The following is a 16,901-nucleotide window of genomic DNA, read 5'->3' as shown; positions in this document are numbered from 1 at the left end:
ATTTAGAATGAGTTACTAAAAGGAAACTTCTGCTTGTAACACTGATAGCAGAATCACAAGCACAAAGTGTTGGGATTCATCTGAGGCTGTCCAGGGATCCAGGTTGAGAAGGTGCTTCCAGCATCGCTGCCACCAAAGGAAAGCAGCCTCCCCAAGTTCAAAGCAGCGGAAGCAGGTGCTCTCTGGAGTGAAGGAACGGAACTTTGCCATGCTTTTACTTTCCTTTTGTCTTTGTCTCATCTTGTTACAATGTTACATTTTACTTTTAATCACTTTTTAAAAAATCTCAGATCATTAAAGCTTTGGGGATGTGGGAGTTCTCTTCTTTGAAAATCATTATCACCAATATCTGGCAACATTATTTTCACATATTTGCTGAGTGTCCTTTCCAAGGTTAACATTAGAGATCCTAGATGTTAGGAAGGAAAAAAAAAAATCTTGAAAATTGCAAGATCTTAAGGAAAAAGGGAGAGGTTTGTATCCTCTGGGCTGTGAATATGAGCGGACAGAGCACATAGCGTCACGGGAGCTGGCAGTGCGTTGGGTAATGTGAATATGTCTGTCCTATGTAGAATCATACAATGGCTTCCCACAGTGGACTAAAAACACCAAACACTGCAGAATGACATATCTTTCCCTGATCTGGCTGTTGCCCGCCTTCGCTATCCATGTTTGGCTGTTTCTTACTGGTGTTTTTCAAATTTTTTTTGTTCTGTTTACCATGACCCAGAGTATTAGCTACATTTCACATCATAACTCTGGGCATACATATACATGGAACCAAAGTAAAAATGTCACTATATTAACTCTGTAGTGTACTCTCAGGATTTTTGACTGCATAGGGCAATTCGTTTTAGCCATCCCCAAATGAACAAAATGGATTAATTAAATGCAGAAGTTATAAGACATATATGGTATGGAATAGAGGTTATAATCTTAAGGCCTATGGCAAATTCATATTAATAGCATTTCATTTGTTCCTTCTTGAGGTGGAAAACGAAGCTCATTCCCAACGTGCAAAGCCAAGGCAGCGACCCCAGGACCTCTTCTGGAGATGGAAGCTTGTTGAAAACCCAGACTGTCTCCACGGCCTGCCCAGTCGACCCCAAAGGAACACTGACATCAATTTTACCCTGAGGTCACTGCTAGAGACGCTGATCCATTAAAGACAATCACTGCCAACCCCTCTTTCGTCTACTGCAAGAGCCGAGTTCCAAAATAAAGCATAAAAAGGTTTTTTAAAAGGAAATGTAAAAGCACATGAGAATGCTAGCAGGCTGTGGGGCAGCTGAGCAGCTTTTCTCCCCTCATATCTGTGTGCACTTCCCAGAGCATCTTGCATCCAAACCTGTAACCTTTCGGCAAGGACAGTAACTTGGCTGCATTTGCCTGCCATGCGCAACTGGAGCCAGCAACCAGCACATCCATCAGCACCTCAGTGGAGGAGTTCATGGAAGAGTTCCCTCTTTGTTTCTGTCTTCATTTTTCTTTCTCTTCTTTTCTCCTACAGCTTTTATTTAACAGTGCAAAAGGATCAGTTTTTTTTTGTTTGCTTTTTTAAACTTGAATTTTTTTAATTTACACTTTTTTTAGTTTTAATTTTCTTGTTGTATATTTTGCTAGCTATGAGCTTTTAAATAAAATTCAAAGTTCTGGAAAAGTTTGAAATAATGAAATAAAAAGAAGCCTTCTTTTTCTGAGACAGCTTGTCTGGTAAGTGGCTTCTCTGTGAATTGCCTGTAACACATAGTGGCTTCTCCGCCCTTGTAAGGTGTTCAGTAGAGCTAAATAAATGTAATAGCCAAACCCACTCTGTTGGTAGCAATTGGCAGCCCTATTTCAGTTTATTTTTTCTTCTGTTTTCTTCTTTTCTTTTTTTAAACAGTAAACCTTAACAGATGCGTTCAGCAGACTGGTTTGCAATGAATTTTCATTTCTTTCCTTTATCACCCCCTTGTTGTAAAAAGCCCGGCACTTGAATCGTTATTACTTTAAATGTTCTGTATTTGTATCTGTTTTTATTAGCCAATTAGTGGGATTTTATGCCAGTTGTTAAGATGAGCATTGATGTACCCATTTTTTTAAATAGCAAGGCACAGCCTTTGCCCAAAACTGTCATCCTAACGTTTGTCATTCCAGTTTGAGTTAATGTGCTGAGCATTTTTTAAAAAGCTTTGTAATAAAACATTTTTAAAAATTGTCATTTTATTAAGAGTGAAGTTCCTGATAACCTAAAATTGCTAATGAACTGAATCCACAGGCCAGGGCAGAGCTGGTTTGTAGAGAGGAACAGTTTGTGTGAGAGGGGTGCTGCTGGTGCAGCCTTCTCCAGGGACAGGCCAGAACCGGCTGTAAAGGGGCACCTTGCCCTGTCTCCTAGACGTGCAGTCCTCAAAAGTGCTTGTATGGCTTGGGCCTCTCCCTCCTTTTCCAGGTGGTATGAAACACGGTCAAAGGAAAGAAGAGGGTTGCCGGGATTCAGATGGGAGTGAGTCCTTTCCTGAACACAGATCCTCATGAGCTCCCACCATCTGGTTGTGGTGCTCATTGAAAGTCCGCAGGCACCGCCTCTCTTCATAGCTCATTGGTATTCAAACTGGGCTTCCACATTGTGGGGTCCCAGTGGAGAAGGTATGTCTTAACACCCCCACCCATCTCCCCAGTCAACATTTTGTAAGTCCTGAGTTGTATTTCGTAATTTTTACCTTACTAGTACATGTTATAAGTTGGTATCTGATTAGGAAAAAGCATATTTTAAGTTTAAAAGAATATGTCATGATCTTCCACCATGGTTTTCTATCCCTTGAGCTACTTTGAGAACCGCAATCACTGGTCCAACTTAAACCTCTCTGCTGAAATTCTAGCTCGATTTCCCCTTTCTAACCTTCGGTGCAGCTGGGGAACAGCTGGCTACCATACTTATAATAACCCTCCTCATACTGTACTTGAAGATTGCCATTAAATCACCCCTCAAATTTCTCTTCTCCAGGCTAAGTAATCCCAATTCCTTGAAACTTTCATCATCAGTCCTTTAATCATTTTCATTACTATCCTCTGGAACCTTTCCAATTACTCTTCATTTAGTCCTAAACTTGAACCAGGAAAAAAAGTATTATGTTTAGGGGGCCTACTTGTTATAAAGGTTTCATATTCAGCCCTGGCCAGAACTTCATTTGAAAATTATCTCTGAGTTTTCTTAACATGCATAAACCAAGTAGTTAAAAACAGTCTAAAGCTGCCACCATGATCTTTTTGAGAGTTAACTAGAAAATCTAACAAAATGGTAAGGGAGGTGACAGTGGAGCATTATGCCAACACATTGATGGGCTCTTCTGGATGTAGAGAGAAAGCAATTAATAAAAGTCTGTTCATCCAGGCAACAGGCATAGCTGGATCTATACCTGAGACTTGAGGCTTGGCCAAAGCCCGCTCAACTCTTCTCTCCCTCGGTTCCTCCTCCTCTGAAAAATGCAGAGGCCAAGTCCCGAGTCTCAGGTGTGTATATCCTGCTATGGTCCAAATAATCCATTTCTTTCAACTTCACAAAAAATTGGTGAAGTTGAAAGAAATGGGTTGTTTGGACCCTCAGCCAGTTCCTTCCACAAACTTGGTCCCCTCCTAGTTTCCTGTATTTCTTCCAGAATAATTTTTCACAAGTAACTTTGATGTCACTGCACAGAGCTCATTCTGGGCTCATTCTGCCCAAATCCTGCTTTCTGTAGGCAGCAGTTCTGGGGGAAAGTCAATAGCCCCCCTAGAGATAGGGATCAAAGTGGGCGTCTGCGGGGAGAGGGACACTCCTCTGGCCACTTCTTCTGTTTGATCTTGAAGGGATTTGGCCTCCTTCCCTGCAGCGAACTCAGAGCTGAACTGCGTGCCAAGAAGAGGCTAGGTCAGCCTTCTTTCTGGGAGCTGAGCCTTCTCTGAGGTCACAGCTGGCATGCGGGTCTGTATGAAGGGGTGTTTTCCTCTTGGTTCTAGTTTGGTTGCTAGGGCTGCTGGCAACTACCTGTTTAGCTGGAAGGTGACTTTGAACTGTTTCATGACTACAGTTGTCTTAAGTATTATACAATAATTTTTTCTTCTAGTTTGGTCTACGGCTGCAACAATATGGAAACTCTAACAAAGGGCCTATGAACAATAACAAGATGTCTGTGTGGCTGTGCTTTTAAAGAAGAAGAGTCATGAGTGAGTAATGTATCGTTCTGACAGAAAAGAGGCACCTAACATCCGCATGATGTAGTAGTTGTTGAAAAATCACATTTACCACTTCTGCCACACAATGTGATCTTCCAGATGTGGAAGATGTGAACTTTAAGAGCTGCCCTGTGAAACCTAACCTCTAAAGATACACAAGAAAATGTGGACTGCTTTTTAATAGAAACTAAAATTTGATGGCAATTAAGTGTCTTAATACTAATAGGATGTAATTCTATACACCATTTATACTGATGTGGGAAAAAATGATTGGTTTTCTTGGCAATAATTCAGTGGATATCATTCTGAAAGTGGCTCTTCTAAATTTCTTTAACTCTTTTCTGGGAAAACTTTTATTATCTTTACTCTGCAGCTAGGCGTGACTCAGGGAGAGTGTACCAAGGTGACTCAGGTACACCTTTAAGCAGGGTGTACCAACAGCAACTATTTAAAATAAACATTATTAGCATGAATCCAAGTAAACTGTACACTTGTTAATTAAAATTAATTTCACTTGAGACAAGTGAAAACTACTTGCCTTTATTGAAGAAACAGTGCTAATATTGTTTATAGCATTGTTCATCAACAGTAAACTGGTGTTAAATAATAGATGCATTCATTCAATACATTTTTACTGAGCACTTTCCAATGGGCTATGCTCAAATAACTGGACACCAGAAAAAATGTTTTGTATTGTCTATCTACTATAGGCATGTAAGAAATGCCTACTGCCTGCATTTGTTAAAATGAGCAAGTGTCCTTTTCCCTGGATGGTAATTTGGACTTAAAACAGGTTATATTAGGAAGGAGGTGGCCCAGCGGGGAAAGCCCAGGTTTAGAGTCCACAGAGCTGGACAAAATCTATTCATCCCACTGTTGGGAACGGCACACTAAACCCCTCTGGGCGCACTTCCTCATGGGCTAAGGTATCACAGACATCTGTCAGGGTATGTGAGAGGTAAAAGAGAAGCCTGACAGGAAGTGACTAGTAAATTAATTTCCCCTTGAATTGTTTTATAATGTGTGAGAAAACATGTTTTGTCCAGTGCAAAAAATATCTTGTTTATGTATTGCCTTGTAGCCATAGAACATGTGAGCATATTTCTGCCTAGGGAAGCAGTGGGTAACAGGACTAAGCACTCTATTTTGGAGTCAGGACCATGGAAGTACTTGTACAAAAGGGGCAGAGTTTGGATTTTATTGGGTCATCTACACTGATGTGTTCATATAAATATTTTTCTTAATACATAATAGCTTGGGATGTTACCAGCTAAATTATTAAATTTTTGATCCCCACTAAATAAGTGGGAGAAATTGGTAGAAAAATGTATTTGCCAGATGGAATGAGAACACTGCATACAAATAGATGTCATCACGCATCATTTTAACGGTTTTCTCTGTAGTCACAGTGGAATTTGTAGACTTGTCATTTTCTCTTCTCCATCTATAACTTGTCTCAGAATCTGAAATCGGTGGAATCACTGAATTATATTCTACACCATAGTGATTTTTTTTTCCCCAACAGGAAGATGTATGAGGCAACCAAAGTAAAACAGATCCCCACAAGCTGGCCTGGTTGTCATTACAGGTCCTTTCAAAGTTAGTTCAGACTCCCACTGCTCGACTGGAGGATGGCAACAATGGCTTTAGAATCTCGCCTGCCCTTCACGCTCAGCCCTAGAGACAGCCTTCAGCACTGCACAAAGCCTGGGCTGTGCAGTGCTCACTGCAGGGCTCACTAAAGCTCATAGGTGCTTTGTGAGCAATCTCATCTGCTCACCACATGCTGGCATCTGGTATAGGCTTTGCCTGCTTTGCTTCTCATGTTCCAATTAGCTGGGGCTGATCTTTCCTCAGTGCCTTGTCCTACAGAGTGCAAACCCATTCAGGCAGCCCTTACAAAAACCACCTGGTTTTCAAGAGCTTTCGACCTGAATGAAAGACAATATCATGGCCACTGCAACTTTTATACTCAGATCTGTTTAGATTGTCTCTGTTCTTCCCCAGGCCTTTGCTCCCTAGAACAGCATCTCTCAGACTGGATGATGAGATCTTTAGCTGGCAGGGATGAGGATGTCAAGGAGGTGCAGAGTCTTAAGGAGGCCGTGGTTAATCGGGAAGGGGCAGGCACTGCAAACTGCAAATCACGTGAATGAGATGAGACGTGTTGTCCTCTCCCAGCATTTGGGATTAACTATTTTAATAAAGGGATGCATTTAATAAAGGGTGTGAGTGTGCACACATGCACACACACACAAGACTTAAGAAGGGGAGGACAACAGAAAAAAAATCAAGATAAAAGTATTAATACCCTTACATTAGGCCTGTGATTTGTGATAACATTGTGCCAGCTAGTGGCAGAATCCACCATGAGACTGAGTGCTGAAAGGGTAGCTGGTTCTAAGCAATCTGTGTGCACGTTCACTCTGACTGCTCTGTGTGTGTGTGTGTGTGTGTGTGTGTGCGCGCGCGCGCACGCACACGCACAAGATAAAGTCTCTGCCTAGATATGTAGACTTTGGGGTTGGACAGAGCTTTTCCATTTCACCCCCCTTGGTCCTACTACAAATTGGTGTGGTGGAAGGATAGATTGCTCTCCACTCCCACCCTTCCCTACAACTTGAATATTGACGCTAAAGGGCTCCAGAAAACTACTTGGCAGCAGCATATACCAAAACCTCCACATAGAATGAGGCAGTTGGAAACCATTCAAACTGCCTCAAGTAGGAAATTCTGTTTCAGAAATGCCATCCTCACTCCCTACTAGTTTTGGAGGCATCTCAATTTCCTGTCTTCTACACCTGTAATCTGAGTGGTGAAGTGGCTGTTCAAGAGCAGGTAGCAAGGGCAGAGTTCTTATTCCAGGAGGTTTTCTCTTCTAATACCTGCTTGCCTGAGAACAGACTACATTTTCTAGTAAATATTCCAGTAACTGCATCTGTAGAAGTGAAGCTGAGGTGTCTCGTGAAGTTTATTGACATCATGAAGCTCCATTGCCACTCTGTCATCCAAAGGGATTCTACCTCGACAGACTAATTTATTTTAAGAGATGGGGTCTTGCTATGTTGCCCAGGCTGTTAATTTATTTTGAGAGATGGGGTCTTGCTATGTTGCCCGGGCTGGACTCAAACTCCTGGGCTCACACAATCCTCCACCTCAGCCTCCCAAGAAGCTGGTATTGCAGGTGTGCACCACCCCACCCAGCTTGACAAACTGATGTTCAAGTTAGCTATGGTATCCTCTCCCCTCCTTGATGATGAATCAAGAGCAGCTTGAATTTGTTTCAACCCTAGGGGCCATCCTATTGCTCCCTTGGCTAAAAAATTAATAGACCTAGTAGGGACTCCCACAATTTTGTTCTGAATAAATCTTTAGGAGTCACCTAATGTCATATAAAACTACTGGCCACTACAATCCTAGCACTTTGGGAGGCTGAGGCAGGTGGATCACTTGAGGTCAGGAGTTCGAGACCAGCCTGGCCAACATGATGAAACCCTGTCTCTACTAAAAATGAAAAAATTAGCCAGGTGTGGTGGTGAGTGCCTATAATCCCAGCTACTAGGGAGGCTGAGGCAGGAGAATCGCTTGAACCTGGGAGGCAGAGGTTGCAGTGAGCCAAGATCGTGCCACTGTCCTCCAGCCTGGGTTACAGAGCAAGACTCTGTCTCAACAAAATAAATAAATGCAAATAAATAAAACTACATTATGATAGAATGAAGCATCATTATGCTCCTGTTCATATGCCACCACTTCTCTAATTACCATGTGTTAGGAGAATCTTGGGAACGTCTCTCCTACACACCTGCTGTTTGTCTGGGGTCTTAAATCATCCAGTCTACTGCTCACACATAACATGTAGCCTACCTGAGTGACAGCAACCCCTTTCTGACTAGCCCTGACCAGCACCTCTCTGAAAGTGCGGGAAGACCTCCCAGAGGAGCTGTGGGGTGGAGTGCAGAGCCCCAGCACTGGTCTTTTTGCCAGGTAGCCCAACTGCTTAATTTCTGAGACTCACTTTTCCAAGACTCAGGCCTGCTCTGAATCTTCAGCCTACTCCCCGCTGCTGTCACATGTTCAGGGCTGTCATCTGTAACCTGATGAACATAGGTTACTGGGGCTTCCTTCACAATTGGCCTATAGATGCTAGGCAGTGTGCTCAACACCTGAAACCTACTTCACTTGGTCCCCAGCAACCTTATGGCATAGGTTCCATCCTTATGCCCATTCTTCCAGATGTATCCAGAAAACAAATAACTTCTCTAGGTTACACAGGTAAAGGCAGTGGAACCGAGAACTAGAATCCAAGTTGGTTTAATTGCAAAGCCCATGCGGTCAAGTAGTTGTGCTACCATCCTGTAGCAGCAGCTACAGTTGGTGATTTTCACTAAAACACTGAATAACATCAGTATCAATGACAGAGTTCTCTGTCTTTCAGGAGTTAAAGTTTGTTATGCCATGTCAAATGGTAGCAAGAAAAAAAATGCTAAAATAGACATTAAAACTGTGATGGTGAAACAGTGAGACCAATTTAAAAAATAGAATTTACACAGCCAAATGGATTCTTTCAAAGTATAGTACTGAAAGCACAGCCATGATTTCATTGTTCAAAGCATTTTCTCAGATTACTATTTATGTAGCATCAATGCCTGTTTACAAGAAAATTAGTCTCATAAAATTATAGCCACACCTTATACTTTTGGTAGACCTAATGAGTTACTTAGGTTGAAATGTTAAAGGGATTAAAATGAAGGTGGGACAAGACAAAAGCTTGTTTCAAATATGTGAACAGTATAACTCACAAAGAGAAAGCATAATTAGTGTATGTTGTTGTATAAGCCATGACTAACATAGTGGCTGTAACCTCTCCAGTGATGACTGGTTGAATCTTAAATGGGTTTCTGAAAGCTGATGTGTTAGTCAAAACACTTACTATTAACGGAACCCAGTGGAGAGTCATTTTCTTTTTTTTTTTTTTTTTTTTTTTTTTTTTTTTCTTATTTTTGAGACACAGTCTTGCTCTGTTATCCAGGGTGGAGTGCCATGGTGCCATCTCAGCTCACTGCAACCTCTGCCTCCCGGGTTCAAGTGATTCTCCTGCCTCAGCCTTCCGAGTAGCTGGGATTACAGATGCCCGCCACAACGCCTGGCTAATTTTTTGTATTTTCAGTAGAGACAGGGTTTCACTATGTTGGCCAGGCTGGTCTCAAACTCCTGACCTCATGATCTGCCCCCCTCGGCTTCCCAAAGTGCTGGGATTACAGGCATGAGCCACCGCACCCAGCCGAGAGTATTTTCTAACATCGGATTTGTACACAGTAGTTTCTGAGTTCCAAGACATGGTTCCACCTACCCCCACGCTGTGTCATTGAACAGTTCCCAAAGTGGAAATACACTTTACAATTGATGTCAGAAAAAGTTAACTATTTTCCCCAGAAAAACTACTATTAACAGTGAATCTTAAGAACATGAAAGGGCCATGATTTTCATTTTACAAAGATATCTTAGCATTAAAACGATCCTTCAGAGAACTCCATTTTACTAAACAGAATCGAAGTCTAGGTGATGGCTATCAGAGGCTCACCATCTTTTTCAGCAAGTCATCTCCTAAATTGCCTGGTTTTCTTTTTAATCTCAAACTTACACTTGTATTATAGGCAAATAAAAATATCACTGGCCGGGCACAGTAGCCCACACCTGTAATCCCAGCACTTAAGGAGGCCGAGGTGGGTGGGTCACGAGGTCAGGAGTTCGAGACCAGCCTGACCAACATGGTGAAACCCCCGTCTCTACTAAAAATATAAAAATTAGTTGGGCGTGGTGATGTGTGCCTGTAATCTCAGCTACTCGGGAGGCTGAGGCAGGAGAATCGCTTGAACCCAGGAGGTGGAGGTTGCAGTGAGTCGAGATTGTGCCACTGCACTTCAGCCTAGGCGACAGAGTGAGACTCCATCTCAAAAAACAAATAAATAAATAAAAATATCAGTGAGAGGAAGCATAGGAGAGAGGAAAAAAAGTGGCCAGGTACGGTGGCTCACGCCTGTAATCCCAGCACTTTGGGAGGCTGAGGTGGGCGAATCATGAGGTCAGGAGTTCAAGACCAAACTGGCCAGCAATGGTGAAACCCCGTCTCTACTAAAACTACAAAAAATTAGCCAGGCATGGTGGCACACGCCTGTAGTCCCACCTACTCGGGAGGCTGAGGCAGGAGAATTGCTTGAACCTGGCAGGTGGAGGTTGCAGTGAGCCAAGATTGCAACACTGCACTCCAGATTGGGCGACAGAGCAAGACTCCATCTCCAAAAAAAAAAAAAAGTATCCTCTTGACCTAAAACTTGGTCTTTACTTTCAAGTGTCATAAAAGATTCTTGACAGTTAGGAGGCAAGTTTGGGGAGGTGAGGAGAACCAAGAGCAGTGAAACCAGGGCCAGCAGCACTGCCAGGACCCACCCTCCCTCTGGAACAAGTGCTGCCAAAACACAGTGGAGGATGATGCAAGGCACCTGGGGCTCTCACTGAGGCTCAGTTCTTAACCACAGACTGAAGCAAACAGCAGCAGTGGGCCTATATTTGGAAGCAGAGAACTTGACTGACATGACCTTCCCTCCCCCTGCCCCAAGAGCTCTCTGTGGCAAGCAGTACATTCACCTGAGAACGCAGAGACATGGAGTTGGGAAAGAAAAAGGTACTCCCTCACCTCTGATGTCTAAAGGAAGGATGTTCAAAATCCCTTCTTGGTCCCAAACATGGTGCATGGAAAATATTTTTTGAAAACAATAAAAGGATATTGAGAGGCTAGGCCTTTTGACTATTTGGTAGGCTTAAAGTGCATTTTAAAATGCCAGCCAGAAAGACTGCTGCAGCCCCTACCTCCTCATCCTGGCAGGCTGATAGTCGCATTGCTGAGTTACATCTTTCCTGGAATTCAGTGGTCAAGAAAGAACCCTGCCATTTCCAGGACAAGGGCCTGCATCCTATGGGGACTCTGGTGAGACAGTAAGGAAGTGAAGCCCCCACTTAGGCCCAGGGAAGGTCAAGAGCCAGCCTGAGAGAAAGCAGGGAGCTGTCAGACCACAAGGGTAACCTTTAGCGATGGAAATGCGGGTGGCCTCACAGGTGCTTCCTTTTGTTCGTTAGGCAGCATTTTATAAGAATAACCTAAAAGTGTCCTACCCAGGTTCTATGTGCGGTACAAATGCACCGATGTATTTATTTTTCTACTATGTTATAGATTCAAATTTTTTAAAATTAATAAGCTCCCTTTTATCAGTCATAAAATGAAGAAAAAAAATCTCTCGACTATTAGACCTATGACCCAGGACACCAAACAAGGATGCCCATTTTAGGGAGAGTCCTGTCTGAAACTTTGGATCTGAGATTTTCAAATGGGCTATTTTGTACTTAATTTTATCAAAACCTAGTTCTAGTCTAGGCTCTGTGACAAAATATTTAGTGACTTTGGGCACATCCCTTAAGCTTTCTGCTAATGAGGCTATTGGACCTCAGGATTTCTGATGTCTTTCCAACTCCAAAATTCTATCTTGGAAGACACTTTCTCAAGCCAATGATTAAAAGAAGCTTACGTTACACTATTTCACTTTGTTGGCAAAGAAGAAACAGATGTTCCTTAAAAATTGTTCCTGTGCCCTTATTACTGCTTTCCTGGTAAGAAATCTGGCAGCGACGGCCACAGGCAGGTTTCACACAAATGCCTTCTCCTGCCATTCCCTCCCCATCACTCCCACTTTAAAAATTAACAGCAGGTCAAAGAAGAGGAGAAATAGCTTCTGCCTAAATTACCAACTTTTTACTTTCATAATCATTTGAGTGTATTACAATTTTATATTATACATTTTTTTTTTCAATTCAAATTTTCAGACTGAAACATTGTTATTTTAGTAGAGTCAATTTACAGGCAATTTGCAACAGTGATTTCTCATGGAAAAAAAGACACAGACAGACAGTAATCATTCAGATCTGTGGAACTGAATGACCATGAAAACTGACCTCCTGCAAACCATGCACACAGAGATATGCCGACCCATCCAGCAGCAGCATCTTCACGATGAGCTGAATAAAGACACCTTATGTCGTGCCCCAAACGTAGGGCAAGACTCAAAGCTGCAGGTAGTAAAATGTTCTTATAAAGGCAAGATCCAGGTGCTGCTCGCTGCAGTGCTTCACAGACTATACCACGTGCTTGCCGGTGGCTTGTGACTCTCCCACGCAGCAACAGTGAGCATGGTGCACTCGCACTCTCGGAGGAAGTACTTTCCCCTTGATGAGAGAACGAATCCAGGCAATTCTTCACAAAAATGACAAGGTTCAAAAAACATGTTTGCTCCAAGGCACCAAGGGCGTAAAGCTGTTTAGAAAATACACAGAAATGAACAGACTAAAAAAGGGAATTAGTTCTTAATGGAGAATCTATTACTGCTGTAACTGGTGTAATAATCACTTCAATAGATTACAATCAAAATGCACATTTATTAGACTGTGCTGTGTGAGGGAATGTCTGACCAAAGAGCATTCCCACAGGCACTCGGGGCACTGACTGGAAAGTGCTCTCAGGGGTTCTTCTCAGAGCCAGAGAAGCTGCACGTCACTTATATTTGTAAAATCCTTCTCCAGTCTTCTTGCCAAACTTGTTCTCTGCTACCAGCTTATTCAAGGATGGGCTGGGCTGATGTAATGGGTTCTCTGCATCCATTTCATGCCACCCTATTGAGAGGAGGGAAGAGAACTCAGGATGAAGTGCTGGGTTTATTTTTACACCTTGGCATTCCCAAGGACAAGTCTGGAGGCCTGCCTCTGATGTGGGAGAGCCCCCCAAGGCATGGCGCCTCTCCGGCCACCACTGCAGAGGCACCAAGGAAGGCTGTGCTGGTGCAGCCACATCAGCCCCAAAGCTGCTGCACTGCCATGCACCTGTGCTGCCTGAAGCCTGGCCCTACTATAGTCCTCTTGCTTATCCAGTGTCTTCTCAGAAATCACTAAGGCCAAAGGCCCAAGTACACTGACAGAAGCCATTAATTTGCTTGTTCATCACGGGCACAGTTAACTTTCAGAATACACGTTAAAAAATCTGCATTCCTGCCATTGGTATTTTGCATCCACATAAGATTCAAAATTTAATTCTTCAACTAGCATTCTGTGAAACTTGGGAACAGATAACTACATTCAACTTCAGTAGTCCAGTTTTAATTATTATTTTTACCCTGTCTTCAGAGCTATTACATTACAATGGATATATTTTTTTAAATGGATGTGTATTTTGCTTGCAATGGAGGTTACACAAATCTATTTATGTGATAAAATAACACAGTGTACCAGTGTCAATTTTCTGGGATTTAATATTGTAGTATGGCCATATAACCATTGGTGGAAACTGGGTGAAAGGCACACAAGACCTGTCTGTGCTATATTTGTAACTTCCTGTGAATCCATAAAGGGTTTTTTTTTTCTTCAAGGTTACCCTGTTAAAGAGACACTAGACAGTCACATTCTTCCTTCTCCTGACATCTGTTCATGAATTCTCAACCTGGTGAGGCAGGATTTTGGAAGGTCTTTATTAAGACCCCTGCTAACTTTTTTTAAAAAGGCATTATAATTTACAGTTCAGAAAAACGACCTCAACTCAATTAAAAACAAAAAATTCCAATTCCTACCATCCACGATGAACTTTGTAGTATCCAGTCCGACATAATCTAGAAGCTCAAATGGGCCCATGGGGTAACCGGCTCCTAATTTCATAGCAGTGTCAATGTCTTCTTTGGATGCATCACCTAAGGAGAAAACGGCAGCACTGGGTCACCACCACCTTTCCTTGAATTCTCCCTATCACAGAATTAGCCCCAGAATTACTAAAATTTTATATGCTTGCACAATAAAAAAATGTCTACAGTGAGACTTTCTGGCTTGGGTAAGATTTCCCCTCTAAAGTACATGCCAAAGAGGTCATAAGATTTTATTTTATTTTTTGAGACAGAGTCTTGCTCTGTCACCCAAGCTGGAGTGCAATGGCATGATCTTGGCTCACTGCAACCTCCGCCTCCTGGGTTCAAGTGACTCTCCTGCCTCAGCCTCCCAAGTGGCTGAGACTACAGGTGTGCACCCCCACACAAGGCAAATATTTATATTTTTAGTAGAGACAGGATTTCACCATTTGGCCAGTCTGGTCTCAAACTCCCAACCTCAAGTGATCTTCCTGCCTCAGCTTCCCAAAGTGCTGAGATTACAGGTGTAAGCCATGGTGTGTGGCCCAAGATTTTCAAAGCTACTGCACCACTGAGGTGAATTCCAGAGTACTGATACCCTGTTCATGGAGACAGAAGCCTCCATGCCTGAAACTTCAGCTACTTTCAAATAAATTGGGATTTTCCAACTCTGGAATCATTTATTAAAGTATAATTTAATGCTAGAGCATATTTTTGATTTATAAATAAACTTTCTTAAAAAAGAAAACTAAGCTTTCTGCTTTTGTATGTATAGTTATGTATTTTTTTCCCCCCCCAGTTTTTTGGGTTTTACAAGTAAGGAGTATTCCCCTGGCATCACATTTCACACAAACCTTTTAGTCATGATACCTTTTAAAGAAAAGCCCAAACCCGAGTTAGAATCACCACACATTTGGAAGTCTGTTGAGTAGACTAAGACAAGGATCAATGTGCTTTTCCCTTGGAAATTTACTCTTACTATGTCCTTTGGCCCCAAGAGGCCTTTATGGAGAACAACCTGTTCCCTTTCTTTGAAATCAGAAAAATAGAATAGTCTGCAACAGGTGGCTATCTATAATTTTGTTCCAATGTGTTAAGATGAAGTCAATCAAATCAAAGCTAAAGAGAGAAAAATGTTAAGACTCTCAGAGAGAAACTACTTAAACATCGATAAAGATGACATATTTTTAAAAGCATATAAAGTACTAAAGTAATTCCAAAGGATTTCAAGGCATTTTAAGGTGACTAAAATACACCACAATTATTTATTATGGTTGACATTACTAATAACTACACTAATTAGGATTAGAGACGCCTGAGAAATCATGATTTGAGTGTTAGGCCATAAGAAAGCAAAGAAACAAAAATAATCATATAGGCAGCCTCATTCATTCATTCATTCATTCAACTTCTATTTATTATGTAGCAGGCACCATAGATGTAGAATGAGACAAAGATAAACAAGACAAGCACTCAAGGTACTCATGACATAATGGGAGAACTCAGATGTGTAAGCCAAAAACTTCAACATAATAAGACCTGAAGATTCATGACTCACACAGCTCTGTGTGAGTAAAGATGGAGAGATTTACTCACACTGCCAGGCCTTCACCAAAACCACCCCCATGCCTGGGTCCTGGAAGGTGAAGATAATCCTGAGATGAGCAGACCAGGAAGCGCATTCTAGGTACAGAGAACAGCACATGCAGAGGCAGGAATGGGAAGAAACACAGCATATTTGGGGTGTGGCTATGAAGCTTAAAAGTGGGTTCTACTCAGAGGATTTCATTAGGAAGCCCCGCAGCTTCTGTGCTGGTAGAGCCTGGGAATGCTGGAAGTGCCGGCCTCACAGGCTCCTCAGGCTTGGGATATGCTCCCTGTGCCTAGGGTGCTGCCCTCGGACAGCTTCGGGGCTCAGTCTCTCACTTCCTCCAGGCCTCTGCTCAGGTGTCATCCGTCAGAGAGCCTCTTCTCCTCCCTGCATATATAAAAAAAGCAACTCCCTGCACTAAAGGCCAGGACATCAGGACAAGACTCTTGCCACCCCTTCCTATCTTCTTCTCCACAATTACTCATCACAACCTAACATGCTTATGTACCGGTTCATTTATTACGGGCAGTCTCCCTGGGACAGAAATCTGACAGCATAATAGTTGCAACTCAGCTAAAGCCATTTAATGAAATCTATATTCAAGGAGAGGACAATTAACCCTAGAAGCAACACTGTAATTCCATATTCAGAGAGTCACTTGAGGACTGTTTTATTTCAAGAAATAATATGAAGATACAGCACATGATAGAAAAATATCTAAATAACTCTACAAAGTCAGCACAACTCTAAAAATCCTGCTCTTAATAATGCAGAGCAAAAGAGGCAAACTTTCAGAAACAGAAAAATAAAATACAGAGATTGGTGTGCCAAGTGACAGTTAGATGTGGAATCACGCTTTAAACTAATAATTCCTAAACTTCTTTAGAATCAAGTACTTCTGACAATCAGACACCCTCTCCATAAAAAATGCACATATACCCCAAATTCTGCGTCAACCTTAGGAAGTTTATTGGACACCCTCTCCCACCTCCTTCCAGTTAAGAGCCCGTAACTCCAGACAAGACAGCAAAGGAAAGCTTCCTCAGTGAACTCCAGATCAGCACAGCTGAGGGCCTGGGACTTGCCCAACATCTGCTTCTTTGTCTGGCTCAGCAGCACCACCTGCCAACCATTCTTAGCATGAACAACAGAGGCACTCAGCGACAACTCAGAAACAGCATTTTTACTCATCAGCAGCTGCCTATGTGCCCGCCCTACACAGCACCTTGGGGCATATGAAGATGAAGAGGAGCCAGAGTGCCCCAGAAAACAGAGTACAGTAAGGGAAAGAAAATACCTGACATGCTACAGGGAAGACAGTGACAAGTGACCCAAGGGAGAGCCAAAGCAAGAAGAGTTGTGATGACAGAGATGACGTCCAGCTGGGAGCTCTGCAGACA

General features: G+C 42.5%; 2 protein-coding genes across 6 annotated transcripts in view; one reads left to right on the top strand and one right to left on the bottom strand.

Annotated features, from left to right (window-relative positions):
• The window catches only part of LEF1 (lymphoid enhancer binding factor 1), a 120,816-nt gene extending 118,610 nt beyond the window's left edge, over nt 1-2,206 (top strand). For 3 of the 4 annotated variants that reach the window (XM_003257733.4, XM_030819197.1, XM_003257734.4), the window contains one exon: nt 990-2,203. In XM_003257733.4, the coding sequence (XP_003257781.1) occupies nt 990-1,069 (80 nt within the window). In that variant the 3' untranslated portion in view covers nt 1,070-2,203. Of the gene's footprint in view, nt 1-989 lie in introns of all 4 variants that reach the window. The other variant, XM_003257732.4, reaches the window with a different exon arrangement.
• Nucleotides 2,207-11,979: 9,773 nt separating this feature from the next.
• The window catches only part of HADH (hydroxyacyl-CoA dehydrogenase), a 48,077-nt gene continuing 43,155 nt past the window's right edge, over nt 11,980-16,901 (bottom strand). For both annotated transcript variants that reach the window (XM_030819196.1, XM_003257730.4), the window contains 2 exons: nt 13,863-13,979; nt 11,980-12,915 (listed from right to left, as the gene is read on the bottom strand). In XM_030819196.1, the coding sequence (XP_030675056.1) occupies nt 12,797-12,915; nt 13,863-13,979 (236 nt within the window). In that variant the 3' untranslated portion in view covers nt 11,980-12,796. The remainder of the gene's footprint in view (nt 12,916-13,862; nt 13,980-16,901) is intronic.

This window comes from Nomascus leucogenys, chromosome 9 (genome assembly GCF_006542625.1).
Source record: "Nomascus leucogenys isolate Asia chromosome 9, Asia_NLE_v1, whole genome shotgun sequence".
NCBI lineage: Eukaryota > Metazoa > Chordata > Mammalia > Primates > Hylobatidae > Nomascus > Nomascus leucogenys.
This window is presented reverse-complemented; position numbering and strand designations above follow the sequence as displayed.